The sequence below is a fragment of the Ceratotherium simum genome, chromosome 6 (assembly GCF_057802395.1).
Source record: "Ceratotherium simum simum isolate JZ-2026a chromosome 6, ASM5780239v1, whole genome shotgun sequence".
Lineage (NCBI taxonomy): Eukaryota > Metazoa > Chordata > Mammalia > Perissodactyla > Rhinocerotidae > Ceratotherium > Ceratotherium simum.
This window is the reverse complement of record NC_141905.1, coordinates 9,156,254-9,178,061: the sequence shown is the minus strand read 5'-3', so window position 1 is coordinate 9,178,061 and position 21,808 is coordinate 9,156,254. Positions and strand designations below refer to the sequence as shown.

At 35.9% G+C, this 21,808-nt stretch overlaps 1 protein-coding gene across 5 annotated transcripts in view; it reads right to left on the bottom strand.

Moving 5' to 3' along the window:
• Positions 1–21,808, bottom strand: part of ZFAND4 (zinc finger AN1-type containing 4) — a 127,797-nt gene that overhangs the window by 47,035 nt on the left and 58,954 nt on the right. For 4 of the 5 annotated variants that reach the window (XR_015552431.1, XM_014788991.2, XM_087431847.1 and 1 more), the window contains 2 exons: positions 4,181–4,256; positions 3,160–3,227 (listed from right to left, as the gene is read on the bottom strand). Coding sequence is in view for 4 of the 5 variants with exons in the window: in XM_014788991.2 (XP_014644477.2) it covers positions 3,160–3,227; positions 4,181–4,256 (144 nt within the window). In the remaining variant the exon portion in view is untranslated. Of the gene's footprint in view, positions 1–3,159; positions 3,228–4,180; positions 4,257–9,788; positions 9,878–21,808 lie in introns of those variants that run through there. The other variant, XM_087431848.1, reaches the window with a different exon arrangement.

The following is a 21,808-nucleotide window of genomic DNA, read 5'->3' as shown; positions in this document are numbered from 1 at the left end:
TAGAAGCCTGGAGTTGTCCTTAGGTTTGAATAATATTGAAGCTATCACTACAACCCACTCTCGTCCACTGCAGCCACAGATTCTGCTCCTGTGGTGGAAATGGGCCTCAAGAGATTGCTAGCTCACAGGGTGAATGTTCTAAAAGCCCCTGAACCCCAGACTTGGGAGTCTAAGCAATGGTTACGAGGGAAAAAAAAGTTTGCTCCCAAAGACATTCTCATGTCAAGCTGCAGAAACATTTGCTCTTTCCTAAAAGAAGCAACAATTCCTCAAACTCCATAACTTTCCTTCAAGTAGCTTATATATTAACAGAATCACAGTGCTGTACTACCCTTTAAAAAGTTACAGCAAAAAGGGCTGGCCCCGTGGCTTAGCGGTTAAGTGTGTGCGCTCCGCTGCTGGCGGCCAGGGTTCGGATCCCGGGCACGCACCAAAGCACTGCTTCCCCGGCCATGCTGAGGCCGCGTCCCACACACAGCAACTAGAAGGATGTGCAGCTATGACATACAACTATCTACTGGGGCTTTGGGGGAAAAATAAATAAATAAAATTATTAAAAAAAAAAGTTACAGCAATAAGAAATATTAGACTCTCAAAGTAACAAGGTAAAAACAAGAAAGATGTTCCCATATCCTAAATTTAATACCACCACTACTAAAACACAAAAACTTTAGAATATAAGATTTAGCTTATTTTATAAAAATATTTGGATGTTTTGATAGACTCTTTCATAGGCACAAAATGTGTAAATATTAAAAGATATTTTTAAAACAAGTTCTTGTCATTTTTAAGTTAATGCTACACTTTCCACCTTACATTAATAAGAAACAAAAACTATGCTACTGCCATTACTAAAGCCACATGACAGCCTTGCTTAAACCAGCGCAGTGTGCTTTACTTAGGGAGCCATTGGGATTGCAAACATATAAGCACATATGTGTATGTATGCACACACTTTTTCATAACAGAAAAATCATTTAGATTTCTTCAGGTATAAAACACTGTATATATAGTTTGGGATAAAGTTTAGTTTTAGAAAGTATTTTCTATGCTGTTTTGATAATGGTTCATTCATAAATAATTGTAAAAGCTAAATATTACTGGAACTCACATGATAAAGGTACTTTCTAAATCATAATTTTCAAGTAAGACTAAATAGCTAAAAAAATACGGTTTCTCATACACACCATGGAAAAGTTCTAGATCTGGGTACAGTTTTTCTTTTCCACAAAGTTTTCAATGATGTAAGGTAGACAACAGCAAGCTTTTAATTTTAAAAAAGTTGATTTAATAAAGGCAAAATTATTAAGAACAATTTAAAATATCAAAAAAATAGGCAAGTTCTAGGTACTGATTTTTCAATTTACCAACAGAGCACAGAAAGTCGTAGAGAAAAACAGTGGTACAAAGTACACCAAAGGGTAGTGATGCCCTGCATTTTCATTTTTTAAAAAAAGTAAAAAAAATCCAACAACATATATAATATATTTGGTGAGGAAGATCAGCCCTGAGATAACATCGGCCAATCCTCCTCTTTTTGCTGAGGAAGACTGGCCCTGGGCTAACATCCATGCCCATCTTCCTCTACTTTGTATGGGACGCCACCACAGCATGGCTTGACAAGTGGTGCGTCGGTGTGCGCCCGGGATGGGAACTGGCGAACCCCAGGCCGCCGCAGGGGAGCGTGCGCACTTAACCGCTTGCGCCACCGGGCCGGCCCCCAACAACATATATTTTTAACTCAGAAGCTGTAGCACTTACACTCCTCCTCATAAATATAAAATAATTGTGGTCCTAGTAAGAAAAGTAGATGTTCTGATTAAACACCCTGGTTTAAAGATAATACAATACAAAAAATAACCAACTTTCAAAAATATAATACAGTGGAATTCACACGTCATTAAACACTATAACATTCTATCTTCCTATAATGGCTCTGTAAACACTTGAGGGTTCTTGCACTACCCTTAGAATCGGTACTATAAACATCACCTTATGTCATATAGGACAATTTCACAAGCCCAATTAACAGCAAGTCCCTGATATTAGGAGCGCTAGTTAATCAGCTCTTACATTATCTTTGTTTTTTTTAACCTATCCAAAACAGTTCAACAGCCAAGTAACATATCTCACAAAATCCTCTTCAAGTAGCTAGGAAAAAGACAGTTAACAACCCTATTTTCTAACCAAAATTATGAAGGATAGAGATAAAATTTGACTTGTGGAAGAAGTAAGCCAGCAGTGGAATTAATCTTCAGTTTTCTGGTTAGTGAAGGATCAAATAAATATGAAGGCCTTTTCCAAAATGAGGCCCACAGAGCAGGACTGCTCTGAGCAGTCTCAAGATGCCTCTACTTGGTGGGGATTCAGGTGACATACCTGAATCAGGGACCAATGTGAACAATTCCAGTTCTTTCCATCCTTAGAAATTTCTTGCTAATCAAGTCTCTGCTCACATCATCTTCTCTGTGGGCCCTTCCACAATTGTCCTCCTAGTACCCTACCTCCACAGACTCTATCACGCTACCCTATTTCCTCCACAGCACTTAAGACTGAAATGATGTCGATTCTCCACACGTTCAGTGTGGGCACTATCATGAAGCAGGGACTTTTTCTCCCACGGAACACTGCACTGAACGTCTAGTAGTTGCTCAAAATGTATTTGTTGAATGAATGAAGGGACTCCCAGAGACCATTTACATTCTGAAAAAGCATTCAACAGGGCCATGATAATATCCATGAAACTCAAATGCATCACAAACCAGGCTAACAGGCATCTTTGGAATTTTCTATAACAATCATTAAAGGTCGAAGACTCAGTGGATAAAAAAGGCAACAAAACTGGTATGAACCTACACAAAATGATAACAACATAATATTAATACTATGCCATCCCATTTTCATTCCCTATACTGGTGAGGTTTATTTTTAAATCTCCCTGAATTGAACCAGGAATTATGAGATTTTCTGGAATATGAGTTCCTACCTCTGTGCATTCAGGCTTTAAAGAACAATGCCTAGATAAACAAATGTGGTTCTTCTAAGACCTTATAGCAGAAAGAGAAACTGACTAAAACTTGAGGCTATAAAAACACCAACTGGCTTGAAGATTATTTTTGTCAAATTACTTTAATATACATAATTTTAACATATGCCTACCTCTTCTAGTATTTATAGGTCCACCACGCATAGCCAATACCAGCTTCAAGGTACAACCTTCTGAAATGCTGTGGATAGTTAACACAAAAATAAACCATCAATCATCGATAAACCACAATGCATCAATCATGCATTCAGTGTTAAATATACACATAATTATGTGCTGGTTTATCAAGCATAGTGCCTACCCTCTGAAATATAAAAAAAGATACAGCAATGTGCATAAACATAAAATGTTAACTTATTTACTTGTATAAATAACAAAAAAGTAAACAAGTTCTCATAAACCTTAATATGACATGAAATCTCAGAATAAAAGTACTGTAAAGGGCCTCTGTGATCATGTGGTTTAGTCTTTTCATTTCACATGTAAGGAACAAGAGGCCCTAAGAACAGAAGCTTGTCCAAGACCCAGTGTTAGAAAATAGCAGATCTATTTAATAAAAGAGAAAAATAGCAAATCTACAAGGTCTCCCGACTCCCAGTGCTCTTCCGGCTATTCCACGTGGCCTCTGGCCCTTTTGCTCTTTCAGAGTGAAGTGAGAGAAGGGAGGGAGAAATACAAAAGGTCAGACAGTATATCTGCAATCACTGCTCACAGCGTCACTTAGTAACAGAAGGAAGGCTGATGAAAAATGAAAGACTTGGTGAAGAACAATACTGTCTCACCCAAAACTACTGTGAAATGGAAAGAAAAGGAATATAGCCACGTGGGAATGGGTCAATATTCCAAAAAAAAGAGTAGAGAAGGCAAGATCAGAAGAGGAAGATCTAAAAAGGCGGGGGTAAATAGCTTGCTGTGAATAATGGAAAGGTAAAACAAAGAATCGGAGGACAGAAATGAGATAGTATGGGGTACTGAGCCAACACATCTTAAAGTTCAAGTTCTACACTGAAATCTAGGGATGAGAACTATTCAGAAGAAGAAGAGACATGAACCAAGGATTCAGAAGAAAAACACTGGTGTACGGAGTCATAATACTGAGCATCTATAAAACAGCTAATATGCAATTACACTCACTTGTAATCATTCAAGCAATATTCATCTTCAAGTTCCATGTTATTCCAAATTAAGTGCTGCTGACAGATGGGAATACCTTAGGGGAAGGTTATAAAAAAAATGGTTAAAAATTCAACAGAATCTTCAAATGAGTATGATACAAAGCTATTTTATTAAAGAACTACTACTACTACTAATAAATTAAACACATTTCTAAATTGAATGCTAGGTGCTTAAATTTGCCTTTTCATTAATTTACCTTCTCATTATTTTCATTATTAAATCAAAATTTACAGAATCATAGGTAAAAGCATGGCTAAAAGTACATGTAGTCCAACCCATTCACTTTAAAAAAGAACAGTGTATTTCAGTAACTCTCTGGCCTTGAAACAAAGTATGACATTAGGGAACCCTTTAAAAGACAATTTATCATGAAATCAGCCCTGAAGAGTTTAAGATTTAAGGCCTAGAAGACAGTTCTAAATGCTGCAAAGTACAGACTTGGTTCAGTTATATTCAGCGTTACAAGTATATTATGGGGAGGGGTGGTGAAGTGGGTGAAGAGGGTTAAAATGTACAAACTCCCAGCTATGAAATAAGTCATGGGGGTGTAATGTACAACATAGGGACTATAGTTAATAATATCATGTGGTATATCTGAAAGTTACTCAGAGAGTAGATCTTAAAAGTTTTCATCACAGGAAAAAAAATTTTTGTAACTATGTATGGTGATAAATGTTAACTAGACTTACTATGGTGATCATTTCACAATACACACAAATATCGAACCATTATGTTGCACATCTGAAACTAATATGTCAATTATATCTAAATAAAAAAATATGGAGCATTTAATTTAGTTTACTGTCCTGAGGAATTTATATTCTAAAAATTTGTTCCCAGAGTAACATGCCCACTTGGAATAATGATTGTTTATATGTGAGTTTATTTAGTGATTAAGATGGCATCTTTCATATATCTTCTGAATAGAAAGGTCAATAATCTTGAAAAGGGGCAGAAAATATAATTTCCAATTAAAAAACATTAATATATTAGAAAATTCTTTCAACTTCAGTGTTTGTATGTGATTACAGCTCATTATTGTATATTAACATGCTTTTTTGGAGAGCCTGACCACTAACTACGGAATAAGTCAACCTTGGGGGAAAAAAAAAGTATATTATGGACAATTTCCAATGCTGAAAATTATGGTCTACAACCCTGTTTCTTTACATTTCTGAGATGTTAAAGGAATATAAGGCAGATTCCATACTCCAGCATAACAGACCTTTTTTTTTTGGCACACTGCACATTTGAATGTCCAAAGAAAATCTGGACCATGCTAGCCAGAGAGCGACCATTATCTACTCAATAGAACATTTAATGGACACTGATATTGATGAAAGTCTTTTTCAAATATCTCACATACTGCCTTCTCAAATTACTTTTGCTTATGATACTATAAAATAAGTTGACTAGAATAATAACAGTAAGTGGTATATGTGCTAGCATTTATTATTATAAGTCAGGCATTGTTATAAGTGTTTGACCTACGTTATCATAATGCAACTGCAGCAACAATCTTGTGAAGTGGCATCAATATTATGCTCATTTCACAGCATAATAAAAAAACAAAACTGAAATACTGAGAGATTAAGTGACACACAGAGAGCATGTGGACTAGAGATGTCAAGCCCCAGGAGGCTCACTCCAGAGACTGCACTCTTAACCTTTATGCTAATCAGTTCCATAAAGCATAAGTAGCTGTCTGGGGGATACATTTCAGTAGTGTTGCCTGTTAGTAGACCTGAAGGTCAACTAAATGTTCAACAAATGCTCCAAAAGATCATCATGGAGTACAGCCCACAGGGCTTCAGCAGGGTAGATATACATATATTTCCCAAGTGGAACAGTTTATTTCTTTTGCTTCCAGCTAAAAAACAATGCCAGTAAGGAAAGGCTTTTAAGCTAGAAATTATTAAATGTTAAATGTATTTTAATATTTACAAAAATATTTAAATGTGCCTAGGTCATCTTTGCAATCAAAATTATAGGATTTTACCAGCACAACTAGATAAAGCAATTTGGGCAGGTAATACCATATGTACATTCAACCAACACTGTATAGTATTTTTCTGTAATAGAAATTTTAGAACTGGGCTGAAGACACAGTAACAACACGGCTTAGGCACAACTCTTGTAATTACTTTTACTGAACTTAGCCATCATTTAGCAGGCTAAAAAACAGATGGTTGGCAGGCAAGACAGGATGGCAAGAAACATCAAGACTGAGCTGTGGTCCTGACAGCTACTTGAGTTGCTGGATGACTTTAAGGAGGTCATCAACCTTTGTGAGTCTTAGTGCCCTCTCCTGCACATTAAAAAAGACTAGGGTTTCCACCACACACACTTTCAGAATCTCAAATATATAAAGCAAACGCTCTTTGCTTTAAGATAGGGTTGCCAGAGTTAGCAAATAAGAATCTGACAAACCTATTTAAGGGCGGCCCTGTGCCTTTAAACCTGAACTTTATTTCTTGCACAACTAAATTCAGAAAAACTAATTCCTATATACAAATTTTCTATTCAATGTCTGAAAACTTTTTACAAATTAAAATATTTGTGTATTATAAAAATAATGGTCATTTGTGAAAAATAGACAACACATAAATATATAAAAAAAATAAAAACTACATGTAATCCTAAAGCCAGTAGAATCTATTCTTAACACTTTGGATATATTTCCTTTTAAAATTTATTTTTTTAATAAAAAGGGATCACACTTTGTGAGCTGTTTTATAAACTGCTTTTTTCACTTAATATATTGTGTATATTTTTTCACATCAATAAATAAAAATATATATTGTGTTTAGTGACTGGATAGTACTCCAATATATGTTTCTGTCATAATTTATTTACCCAGTCCATGAAGAGATATATTCATCTATCCAATTTTTCACTATTATAAACAAAATTGTGATAAGTGATATAAGAGTGTGAGTATATTTGTGAATATATATACATATATGTGTGTATGTATTCATCTGTTCGGGCTGCCATTATACCACGTAATACCATAGACTGGGTGGCTTAAACACAGAAATTTATTTTTCACAGTTCTGGAGGCTAGGAAATCCAAGATCAAGGTTCCAGCAAAGTAGGTTTCATTCTGAAGCTCTTGGCTTGTAGGCAGCCACCATTTTCCTATGTGCTCACATGACTTCTTTGTGAGTGTGTACAGAGAGTGGGAGCTCTCTGGTGTCTCTTCTCATTAGGGCACTAATCCCATCAAGGGAGTCCCACCTCATGACCTCCTCTAACCCTAATAATGACTCAAACATGTTTCTTTTGTCTTTGTTAGAATTTTCACACAGATATGTGTGTATTTGAGAACATGATCATATCTGCATTTAGAAAATAAACCAGAATCAACAGGACTTACAGATAATTAAAGACAATGGTGAACCACAGCTCCCATCTCCCAATATTTCCTCCAAAACAACATAGAACAACAAGAAGGGAAATGAATCTACATAGAAACCATGTCCTCAGCCCTCATAACTTGAAGACAGAGAATGTCCAAACTTCAAAATAACTGGGAATAAAAAGGGGCAATCACTCAATCCCAGTGGGCAGTCTCATGCTCCTGCCTCTGCAGGGCTGACTGAGAAAAATCTCAGAGAAGATAGAAAGGGAAGCTAGTGATGGTACAAAAGCTCGATATAAAACCATGATGAGGAAGAAGAAGGCCATTCTAAGTCTGAAAAGTCTACGAAAAGGACTCAGGTAGATCAGAGCACTGACTGCATTGAAGGGACTTTAAAGCCAAGCAATTTGAAGGAGCTTTTGTGGGAGACAAAAACAAAAGAGGAAGATTGTCCTTTAGTGATTCAGTGGTCAGGGGGAAAAGGAGCAAGGGGTGAAAACTTAAGAGTCCTGCAAGACAAAAGAGAACTACAGAATTGGAGGACTCACAACCCGCACCACCCCCCCATCACTGCAAAACAAACATAAAACATTTACTAAAATATCTGGACATTGCTATACTGAAAGAGAGAGCACCACTATCTGTAAAACACTCCAATACTGAAAAAATCAACAAGAGAAAAATAAAAAAATCCAAACAGACTTAATAGTAAAAACTAGTAAACAAAATTCCATACCTATCAACCAAGGTCAATTTTACCCAGAAAAATAACTATGAAGCAGAAGCAAACTGTAAGGCCATACACCAAAAAGAGTTAAACACGCTCAAGCATTTGAAGGTATCAAAAAAACCCTATGAATCAGAAATTCAAAGACAAGAACAAAAAATGTCAAAGGAAAAAAAAAAAAAAAACCCCAGGGAGAAATAAAAAAGCTAGCCGCCTGAACTCAGAAAAGAAATGGAGGAAAAAGACAAAATCACCTCAAAAATGAAAAAAAAAATTACAAGATACCAAGAGATAATAGACTCAAATACATATTTAGTAAGGGACAAGGTAGGAAAACAACCAAGAGAATGGAAATGACATAAAGAAATAAGAAGGGTCAGAGAGAAAGTAGTAGAAATGGGAGACAGGCCAAGAAGGAATAATATTCATATTTTCAAAGTCCCTGATAAAGAAAAACAGACCAGTGGACCAGAACTAACATTTAGAACTATAATCCTGGAAACTTCCAGAAATAGAAAAAGACCTGAATCTACACATTGAAAGGACCCCCTAGGTACCTGGGAAAATTAACCCAGAACTATTAAGCCCAAGACACATCTGAGTAATAAGTCTATTTAATTTCAACAATAAAGATAAAATCCTCAACAGTCACACACACACAAAAATCAAATAAGTTATAAGGCAAAAGAATTAGACTGAACTCAACAACAACAAAACAAATAATCTGATTTTAAAATGAGCAAAGGACTTGAATAGACATTTCTCCAAAGAAGACATATACGTGGCCAACAAGCATATGAAAAGATAGTCAACATCACTAATCATCAGAGAAATGCAAATCAAAACCACAATAAGATATCACACCCATTAAGATGTCCACTATCAAAAAAACTCAGAAAATAGCAAGTGTTGGTGAGGAGGTAGAGAAATTTGAACCCTTGTGCACTGTTGGTGGGAATATAAAATTGTGCAGTCATAATGAAAACAGTATGGAGGCTCCTCAAAACATTAAAAATAGAACTACAATATGATCCAGCAATTCCATTTCTGGGTATATATTCAAAAGACATCAGGATCTGGAAGAGATATTTGCATACCTATGTTCAATGCAGCATTATTTATAAAAGCCAAGAGATGAAAACAACCTAAACATTTATCAACAAATGAATGGATAAAGAAAATGTGGTATAAACATATAATAGAATATTGCTCCGCCTTAAAAAAGAAGGAAATTGTATCACATGCTACAACATGGATGAACCTTGAAGACACTATGCTAAGTGAAATAAGCCAATCACAAAAAGACAAATATTGCATGATTCCACTTATATGAGGTATCTAAAGTAGTCAAACTCTTAGAAAGTAGAACGGTAGTTGCCAGGGGTTGGAAGGAGAGAGAAAAGAAGAATTGTTCAATGGGTACAGACTGTGCCTACCATAGCTACAAAAAAAGTTCTCAACTTACAAGAACTTACCAGAGAATTCTGCATCCATGATTGCTTCCTGAGGAATCTATTAAGAGGATGAGCTTCATCCAAACCAAGATATGACCAGAAAAACTTTAGCAAAAAGATTAATGGTAGGCATTTAAAAATATATAAGTTTACATCTAAGAATAAAACAAAAGTGGGAATGAAGGTTGGAAGGCTAATATAAAAATGTCATATGTTGTGACAAAGTAGTATTTTCAATTTGCCACACTACGCAACACCCAACTATATGCTGTAGACAAAAAATACACCTACAAGAAAGTAATTCAGAAAGGCCAAAATAAAGGGATGGACAAAGGTACACAAGCTAACAATCAAAAAGGGAGAAGGTGGGAGATCCTGATTAACAAAGTAGAATTCACACCCCAAAGCATCATATGTGACAATGAGGGATGTTTTTTAATGCTAAAATTCATAATGAAGATGTAACACATGGATATTCTTACGTATGAAATAACACAAGTAATCACTTTATTAAACAAAAGCTATAGAAGATGCAAAGAGACAGAGAGAGAAACAATAATAGGAAACTTTAATATACTTTTCAGTATACGACAGATCAAGCATGGAAAAATACATAAAAAGACAGAACACCTAAACAACATAATCAATGAGATAGATCTTTATTATGCTTAGATAGTAAGAATACATCTACTCAAGTGTCCATGGCACATATGCAAAAACTGATCACATATTAGGTCAAAAAGAAAACATCAATACTTTCCACAACGTGTAAATATTACAAACAACATTCTCTGCTTGCAATGCAATAAAACTAAAAATTACTAACAAAAACAAAACACAGAAAGGCCCTTCCATCTAGCACTTAAAAGACCTTCTGTTGGGCCGGCCCCGTGGCTTAGCGGTTAAGTGTGAGCACTCCGCTGCTGGCGGCCCGGGTTCGGATCCCGGGCGCACACCGAGGCACTGCTTCTCTGGCCATGCTGAGGCCGCGTCCCACATACAGCAACTAGAAGGATGTGCAACTATGACATACAACTATCAACTGTGGCTTTGGGGGGAAAAAATAAATAAATAAAATCTTTAAAAAAAAAAAAAAAGAAGACCTTCTGTTAAAGAACTCTTAGGTGAAAGCGGACATAAAATAATTACAGAATTTTTTAAAAGCAACGACAATAATCTAGGTAATACAGTTAAATCAGTTATTGGAAGAGAATTCACAGCACCAAACACATAAATATAAATAAAAGGATGAAAATAATTCTCATCTTGAAAGAAAAAGAACAAGGTAAATCAAAAGAAAGCACAAGAAAGTATACAATAAAGACAAAAGTAGAAAATAATGAGGTAGAAAATAGAACAGCAGTAATAAATCAAAATCCTAGTTTTCTAAAGACATTAACAAAGTAGAAAAACCACTAGCTAACTTTATCAAGAAAAAAAAGAAGAAAATCACAAATATACAGAAATAAAAAATGATAAGGGCATAATTTCCTAGGGAACAAATAGATTAACAAAATTGATGCTATTAAAGTTAGAAAGCTTAAACAGATCAATTTCCACAGAAGAACTAGAGAATGTTATTCAGGAACTACTCCATAATAAAAAGCACCAGGCCAGATGGATTCAAAAGAATTCACCAAACTTTCAAAGACACAAATAAACCTTATGATCTACAAATTTTTCCAGAGCACTGAAAATGGATGAAAACATTCTAATTTCTTAAAATGAATGAAAATTTCCTAATTTCTTTTAAGAAACAAGCACAGCATCGACTCCTAAACCTAATAAAGACAGTACAAAAAAGAAAACTACAGACCAGTATCACTCATTCATAATGATATAAAAATCTAAACATTAGCAAACAGAATCAAATAGCACATCAAGAAAAGAATTTACTATGACCAAGTGGGATGTATTTCAGGATTGTAGGTTGGTTCAATATTAAGAAATCGATTAATATCATCCACCACATTAACAGTTCTAAGGAAAAAAACACCATAGATGCTAAGAAAACCTGCAAAAAAATTCAATATCCCTTCATGATATTAAAAAAAAAAAACTCAAGGGCCAGACTCAGTGGCCTAGTGGTTAAGTTGGGCAGACTCGTCTTCAGTGGCCCAGTTCAGTTCCCAGGTGCAGACTTACACCACTCATCAGTGGCCATGCTGTGGTGGTGCCCCACATACAAAATAGAGGAAGGTTAGCAACAGATGTTAGCTCAGGGTGATTCCTCCTCAAGCACAAAGAGGAAAACTGGCAACAGATGTTAGCTGTGGGCAAATCTTCCTCAACAACAACAACAAAAAACACCTCAAGAAAGAAGGAATTGAGAGATATTCTCTTAACATGTTAAAATACTACTAAATAGTCCTAAAGACAGGATCTTATCTAATGAGGAAATACTAGAAGTATTTCCACTAAAATCAGGAACAAGGCAAGGATGTCCACTATCTCTGCCACTACTGAACACAGCACTAGAGGTACTAGTCAATGTAACAATTAGACAAGAGAAATCAATTGAGGCCAAAGAATGGTTAAAGAAGTAGTGAAACTATTGCTATTGCAGATGAAATGATAGATAATATATCTGAAAAACCCTAGAGAATTTATGAGAATAACTAAAAAAAATAGTAATCCAGTAAATTAGCAGTATATAAAATTAACATACAAATATCAATAGCCTTCAAATAAACAACAATAAACCATTAAAGGACACAACAGTAGAGAAAACTCCCTTTATAATAACAATAAAGATTTAAAGATTATTAAATACTTAGAAATAAACTTAACAAGAAAGGTGCAAACCTCTACAAAGAACAAAACACTCCAGAAAGACATAAAAGTAGGCTTGAACAAAAAAGACAAGTCTGGGGCCAGCCCCGTGGCTTAGCGGTTAAGTGCGCGTGCTCCGCTGCTGGCAGCCCGGGTTCGGATCCCAGGCACGCACCGACGCACCACTTCTCCAGCCATGCGGAGGCTGCGTCCCACATACAGCAACTAGAAGGATGTGCAGCTATGACATACAACTATCTACTGGGGCTTTGGAGGGGAAAAATAAATAAATAAATAAAATCTTTAAAAAAAAGACAAGTCTGTTTTTGGATAGGATGATTCAACATTATAAAGATATCAGTTCTACCTAAGTTAATTCATAAATTTAATGTAATCATTCTAAAAATACCAATCTTTTAAAAAGAGACAAGGAAATACTAAAGTTAAAGGAAAAACAAATATGCAAGAATAGCCAGAAAAAATACCAAAAAAGAAAATTGATGTGTACTAGCTCGACCAGACAGGCAAACATACTATAAAGCCTCTATAATTAAAAGTGTAATACTGACACATAGAAAGCCCAGAAACAGACCCAACTACAAATGATAAAGATGGGATCTCAAGTTACTGAGCCAAAAATGGACTTTTAAAATAAATGGTGTTGGAATAATCAGGTAGTCATTTGGAAAAAGATACAATTAGATTCATACCTAATGCCATACATAAGAATAAACAAATGGATTAAAGATCTAAATGTAAAAAATGAAACTATATAAGTACTAAAAGAAAACATGGATGAATTCCTCTTTAACTTTGTTGCAAAGAAAGGCTAATTCTAACTATGACTCAAAATGCAGAGACAATAAAACACTGATAAATTTGCTTTTACAAAAAAATTTTTAATTGCATGAGAAAGAAACCACTATGAACAAAGTCAAACAGGAGAAAATATGTGTAACATATACCAGAGACAAAAGACTAATATCCCTAATAAAGAATAAACTCTCAAAAATTATGGGACAGAGACCAAAACCCAATAGAAAAACAGGCAAAACACAGGAACAAAAAATTCACCATAAAAGATGTAAAAATAGCCCTTAAACACATGAATAAAATGTTCCAATTCACTCATAATTAGAGAAGAGCAAATTAAAACAACACATTAGACTGGCAAAAATTTTAAAGTATGACAACACTTTCTCTTGGCAAGGCTGTGGGTAAACAGGCATTTCATACATTGCTGTGGGAATACAAACTGGTTACAACCATTCTGGAGAGGAATTTGACGATAACTAACAAAACTACATATGCACTTATCTTTGGCCCACTAATCACAATTTTAGTAATCTACCCTGAAGATATACCTACAACGCAGAAAAATATATATGCACAAGATTATCCATTGTAGCATCATTTAAAATTGCAAAATACTGGAAACAACCTAAATGCCATACATAGAAAAGTGGTTGAATAATCCATGGTAATTTTCACACAATGGAGTACTATACAGATGTAAATAAAAAATTGCTATAAAGAAAAGTGAATGAGAAAGACATCTATAAATTGACTTGGAGTGTTATCCAAAATATATTAAGCATAAAAAGCAAAATACAAAGGGTTGTCTATAGTACGCTACCATTCATCTTAGAAAGAAGTGGATATATGAAAATATACATTATCTCCCCATTTGTGCAAAATAAAAACAGGGAGGATATATCAGAAACTAATGATATTGGTTATCCACAGGAGATGGGGTGGAAAGAATGTGGGAAAGGGACCAAGTAGTAGGGATGAAGGGTAGCAACACTTCCAAAAATTTTTTATAGCTCTAACTCTTAGAACCATGTTGATGTTTCACAGCAACTCATCCCCCCTCCCAAATGAATAATTAAAATCATTCAGGATGTAAGGAATCCTCAAAATAGAATATAAATAACAAATTAATATAACTATATTACAAATGAAGGTGCGAGAAAGAAAACAGTAACCTAAGTGACTTTAGAAAACAATATTTTGACTGTATACTGTAGGCTAAGGACAAAAAGAACTGTAATGAAATATTATATTTTAGTTAGTAAATTTGTTTCTTACAGAGATATGGGTTAGTGATTCTAAACTAATTTATACCTAGTAAGTTTGAGCAAATAAGTAGATACATTACGGATAACGTGAACCAACTTTCTCATTGTGAAAGAAAAGAGGTTACAAATGAGGAAAAGGAAAAGTCTAGAATGAACACTGTGGTGACATCGGAATTGGAGGTATCTGTATGAATTCATGGTTTTTTAAATATAAATTTGGACTGATACAGAAGTGTGTGTATATGTGTGTAGTAAATATACATATGTCCTATCTTTGTCCATTGTGAGGGCCTAGAAGCAATGACACCACAAGAGCAATGAGCACACTCAACACTTGGATCTTGGTTTCTAAATACCATTCCAATAAAAGTAACCTTAGAGAAATGGCCAGGACTGAGGCAGGGAAAATACACCATGAACATGCAATATCTTGTGGTGCCAGGCAAGGCATGGATATGCCTTAAAAACGATGGGAGCATTTCAAAAGGACATACAAACCAATTTGAAGATACTCCTGATAGTCAAATTTGGGACAATTTCAGCAATAAAATAAGGACAGTAAGATTAGAACCCATAGAATAAAATAAATATCCACAGGTCCATGCTGATATAAATAAATAATTGGATAAATAGATAAGAAGGGATAAAAGACAGCCTTTCCTTACAGTAGAATATCACTAAATGCAACAGAAAAATCACCATTAGGTAAATACTACAGTAACAACCGTTGCTGGCAAGACTATCAATGGACGTTAAAATGATTGGCTGAAATGATAAGAAAAAACAGGATGTTTGCATAGTATCAAGGTAGCGTCTCACAAGATACTTATTAATTATTACCTTAAGATAAAAATAGTAACTTTACATTGTAGAAATCTGGCTGATACCAACTTAGTCATGCAATCGAAGTCACCAATTAACTCTTTGCTACAATGAGATGGCCAATAAATTCCCTTCCTACTCGGCCTATCAAGGCAGCTGATCATTCTCTCTTCCTGGAAACATTTTATTTACAAGGTACCACCTTTTCTTGGTTTTGTTATTACCTCTTTGGTCGCTCCCTCTCAACCTCCTTGGTTGCTCAGCTTCAACTCCCTGAGCAGTACCCTTGGATCTCTTCTCTTCTTCAATGTACACTTACTCTCTTGGAGATCTCATCCTACCAGCTAAACATTGAAGACTCTCAAATTGCTCTCCCTAGCCTAGATCTCTTCCCTGAATCCTAGGCAAGCATATCCAACCTATTCCCCCTGGATGTCTAATAATTATCTCAAAATTAATATGTCTAAAACCAAGCTCCTCCAAACCCCTGATTCTGCTCCAGACTCACCCATGTCAATTAATGGCAACTCCATCCATCCAAGTTGCTCAGGTCAAATACCAGAGAGTCACCCCTGACACCTCTCTTTCTCTCACACCCTACTATTCAATCTGTCAATAAATCTTGCTGGCTGTATGCCATCCAAACATCCAAATACAATTATTTATCTCTCCACCCACCATTCCATAGTTGAAAACAGCACATTTCTCATCTGTATTTTGCAACAGCCTCTGCTTCTGCTTCTGCCTTCCCTTCCTCCCTCTACTGAGTATTCTCAGCACAGCAGCCAGAATGATCCTGTTAAAATATAGACTTCTGTTTTCCAGTACAGCATGTAAGGAGCTTGGAAGTCACTACTCCATCCTAACAAGTAAAAAGCTGAACTAAAAAATCAACAACTCTTCTTGAACCCATCAAAGAAATAAGGTCAGAGAGTAAACCACTACCCCCAAAACTGGAGAGACAGACTGATGAATACAGAAAATCACAACAAACCAGAGTAGAAACCTCTGCTAGGAACCAGTGGGTAAGAAAACGTAAACTATAATTGATGAACTGCTGGAGGCTCAGTGTGGACACAAGTTAAAAACTCCAGGGGACCCAGTCATAGGGGGGCCCCACATTTTGTGAGTTTTACCTCCAGGAGCTTGACCAGGTTCTCACAGTGAATATCAGAGAAAAATCCCCTAGTGCTTCCAGCAGGGGGAGGGAAAAAGTAACCAGCTTGAAATATGCCAGAGCATTCTCTTCTTCTTAACAACGCCTGCCCTCAGGAGAAACTATTTTGCCAGAGCCTAATCTGCTAGGGTTTTATCAGAGCCTAAGTGACTTGAGGAAAAGGAAATATCTAACTCCACTCCACTCTAACCTTCCACGTGAGGGAAGGCAAATACCCAACTCCAGCCTGCTCTAGCATTCCACGTGGAGGAAGGGAAATTCTCAACCTCAGCTCACTCTAGTCATCCTGTGCCACGTCATGGTGAAAGGAGGAAGGGAGAGGATGAGAAGCACTGGTCAACTTCCAAGTCCACGGGCACACGTTCAGTAGAAGACTAAGACCTAATCATAGAACTGGAGAAAGGTTTCCCATCCCCCACCTTACACCACACCTTACTAAAGGTAAATTAACAGCAGTTCCTTTTACCAAGTACATCACATCTGGCTATCAAGAAAGAATAACAAGGCATACTAAAGGCAAAAAACACACTTTGTAGAGACAGAGAAAGCATCAGAACCAGACTCATATAGGCAGGGAAGTTGGAATTACCAGAACGGAATGCAAAACAATTATGATTAATATGCTAAGGGCTCTAATGCATAAAGGAGACAGCATGCAAGAAGACATGGACAATGTAAGCAGAGAGAGAAATTCTAAGAAAAAATTAAAAGGAAATGCTAGAGAGATCAATAATACTGTAACAGAAAGGAAGAATGCCTTTGATGGGCTCATTAGTAGACTGGACATGGCTAAGGAAAGAATCTCTACAAATTTGATAATCTAGATGAAATGGACCAATTCCTTGAAAGACACAATCTGTCAAAACTCACACAAGAAACAGACAATCTGAATAGGACTTTCTCTACTAAACTGAATCAATAATTAATAAACTTCCAAAACAAAAACCAATGGGGCCAGATTGTCTCACTGGTGAATTCTACCAAATATTTAAAAAATAAATTATACCAGATCTCTACAATTGCTTCCAGAACATAGAAGCAGAGGAATACTTCCTAACTCATTCTATGAGGCCAACATCACCCTAATACCAAACCCAGACAAAGACATTACAAGAAAAGAAAACTACAGACCAATATCTCTCATGAACATACATGAAAAAATCCTCAACGAAATATTAGCAAATCAAATCCAACAATGTAAAAAAGAATTATACACTATGACCAAGCGGGATATATCTCAAGTATGTAAGCCTTGTTGATCATTCAAAAATCCGTGTAGTTCCTCACCTCACCAGGCTAAAGAAAAATCACATGATCATATCAATAGATGCAGAAAAAGTATTTGACGGAATCCAACATTGATTCACAATAACAATTCTCAGCAAACTAGGAATAAAGGGGAACTTCCTCAACTTGACAAAAAACCTACATACTTAACGGTTTGAAATTCAAAGCTTTCTCACTAAGATCAGGAACAAGCCAAGGATGTCCCTCTCACTACTGCTTTTGAATATTGTGCTGGAAGTCCTAGATAATGCAATAAAGCAAGAAAAGGAAGTAAAACATATACATATTGGGAAGGAAGAAATAAAACTGTCCTTGTTTGCAAACGACCTGATTATCTGTATAGAAAATCCAAAACATTCAACAAAAAAACTCCTGGAACTAATCAGCGATTATAGCAAGGTTGCAGGATACAAGGTTAATATACTAAAGTCAATCACTTTTTTATATACAAGCAATGACCAAGTAAAATTTGAAATTAAAAACACATTACCATTTACATTGGCACCCAATAAAATGAAAAACTTAGGTATAAATGTAACAAAATATATACAAGATCTCTATGAGGAAAACTATAAAAGTCTGATAAAGGATATCAAAGAAGAACTAAATAAATGGAGAGAGATTCCATGTTCATGGATGGGAAGACTCAATATTGTCAAGATGTCAGTTCTTCCCAACTTGATCTGTAGATTCAACACAATCCCATCAAAATCACAGCAAGTTATTTTGTGGATATCAAGAAACTGACAGTAAAGTTTATATGGAGAGGCAAAAGACCCAGAATAGCCAACTCAATATTGAAGGAGAAGAACAGGGTTGGAGAACTGACACTACCGGACTTCAAGACTTACTATAAAGTTACAGTAATTGAGACAGTGTGGTAATGATGAAAGAATAGACAAGTGAATGCAACAGAATAGAGAGCCGAGAAATAGACCCACATAAATATAGTCAACCGATCTTGGACAAAGGAACAAAGGCAATATAATGGAGCAAAGATAGTCTTTTCCACAAAGGTGGTGGAAAAACTTGACACCACATGCAAAAAAAAAAATGAATCTAGACACATACCTTACAACCTTCACAAAAATTAACTCAAAATAGATCACAGACTTAAATGTAAATGCAAAAATGCAAGACTATAAGACTCCTAGATGATAACATGCAAAAAAACCTAAATGACCCTGGGTATGGCAATGATGTTTTATTTTTGTTTTTTATTTTTTTGCTGAGGAAGATTTGCCCTAAGCTAACATCTGTGCCAATCTTCCTCTATTTCTTATGTGGGTCACTGCCACAGCATGGCTGCCGACAAGTGGTGTAGGTCTGAGCCTGGGAATTGAACCCGGGCCGCTGAAGCAGAGCGTGCCAAACTTAACCACTAGGCCATGGGGATGGCCCCATGGCAATGACGTTTTAGATACAATACCAAAAGCATGATCTATGAAAGAAATAATTGATAAGCTGGACTTTGTTAAAATTAAAAATCTCTGCTATGCAAAAGACAATGTCAAGAGAATGAGGAGACAAGTCATAGACTGGGAGTAAATATTTGCAAGAAACATATCTGATAAAGAATTGTTATCCAAAATATATAAAAAAACTCTTAATAAGAATATGAACAACCCAATTAAAAATTGAGTTAAAGACCTGAACAGACACTTCACCAAAGAAGATATACAGATACCAAGTAAGCATTTAAAAAGATGTTCAACATCATATGTCATTAGGGAAATGCAAATTAAAACAATGACATACCACTATACACCTATTAGAATGGCCAAAATCCAAAAAATTGACATCATCAAATCCTGGCAAGGATGTGCAGCAACAGGAACTCTAGCTCGCTGCTGATAGAAATGCAAAGTGATACAGCCTCTTTCGCAGTTTCTTAGAAACTAAACATATTCTTACCATATGATCCAGCAATCACACTCCTTAGTGTCTGCCCATAGAGTTAAAACTTATGCCCACACAAAAACCTGCAAACAGATGTTTATAGCATCTTTATTCATAATCGCCAAATCTTAGAAGCAACCAAGATGTCCTTCAGTAGGTGAATGGATAAATAAACTGTGGTACATGCAGACAATGGAATATTATTCAGTGCTATAAAAAAAATGAACTATTGGGGCCGGCCTGGTAGCACAGTGGTTAAGTTCACACACTACACTTTGGTGACCCGGGGTTCATGGGTTCGGATCTGGGCACAGACCTATGCAGCACTCATCAAGCCACACTGTGGCAGCGTCTCATATACAAAGTGGAAGAAGACTGAGACAGATGTTAGCTCAGGGACCACCTTCCTCAAGCAATAAGAGGATGATTGGCAATAAATGTTATCTCAGGGCCAATCTTCCTCACTAAAAAAAAAAAAAAAGAACTATCAAGCCACAAGAAGACATGGAGAAAACATAAATGCATATTTCTAAGGAAAGAAACCAATCTGAAAAAGCTACATACTGAACGATTCCAACTATATGTATGACATTCTGGAAAAGGAAAAACTGGAATAGACAAAAAAACGATTGTGGTTGCCAGAGGTTGGAGGGAAGAGGGAATGAAAAGGCAAACAACAAAGGATTTTTAGGGCAATGAAACTATTTTGTATAGTACTATAAGGTGGTTACATGTCACTATACGTTTTTGAAAACCCCTACAACGTGCATCAAGAGTGAACCCCCAGGTAAACTACAGACTTTAGGTTAAAATGATGTATCAATGTAAGTTCATCAATTGTAACAAATGATGGTGTGGGATGTTGATAGTCGGGAAGGTTGTGTGAGGGAGTGAGGGGGACAGAGAGTATATGGGAATCCTCTATTTTTTGTTCAATTTTGTTGTGAACCTAAAATTTCTCTAACAAATAAAGTTTATTAATTTAAAAAAGCCTATTTTAAAAAACATTGAGAAAATCAACATACTGAAAATTATTTCCACTCCTGGTTTCTTGCTATACTGAATATATTTATGCTCCAACTAACAACATTTCAGTCAATGACAGACTGCATATATGACGGCAGTTTCAAAAGATTAGTACCATATAGCCTAGGTGTATAGTAAGCTATTTCATCAAGGTTTGTGTAAGTACACTTTATAATGTTCACACAACGATGAAATCACATAACAACACATTGCTCAGAATGTATTCCTGTCATTAAGTGACCCATGACTGTACACATACTCTACTCAACATTGCCAATTACTACTTTAATTCTTTTTGTTTTTTTAAATTTTATTTACTTATTTTTCCCCCCAAAGCCCCAGTAGATAGTTGTATGTCATAGCTGAACATCCTTCTAGTTGCTGTATGTGGGACGCAGCCTCAGCATGGCCTGACAAGTGGTGCGTCGGTGCACGCCCGGGATCTGAACCTGGGCTGCCAGCAGCAGAGCGCGCGCACCCAACCACTAAGCCATGGGGCTGGCCCACTACTTTAATTCTTAAGGTTACATTATGTGATAAGTACACATATTACATACAAACTTTTAAAACAAACATCTTGAAAGTACTTTTGAAAACACTGTAGGAATGTAGTCACTTCAGAAAAAGCAAAAAAAAAAAAAATGACAGAAAGATGGTTATGAGAATGAACTACAGAAGGAATGGTATATAAAGAACATTACATATTTTAACATCACAAATAAAAAAATAACCTACACCAGAAGACCATATTTCAATTATATACAGTTAAAAACTATTGGAACTCCAGAGGTAAGCATGTGCAGAGGGGAGAAGGTGGGGGAAACTCCTCTGTTTGAGGGTAAGCAAGTTATGCCAGATGTTTTGTTGCTGTGACAAATCAGGCTAGTCATAATTAGCCCCAATTAACTCTCAGTGGTGAGTCACTCTCTCACACACACATGCCAGGGTGAGAAATTTGGTGCATTAAGTTATCCAAG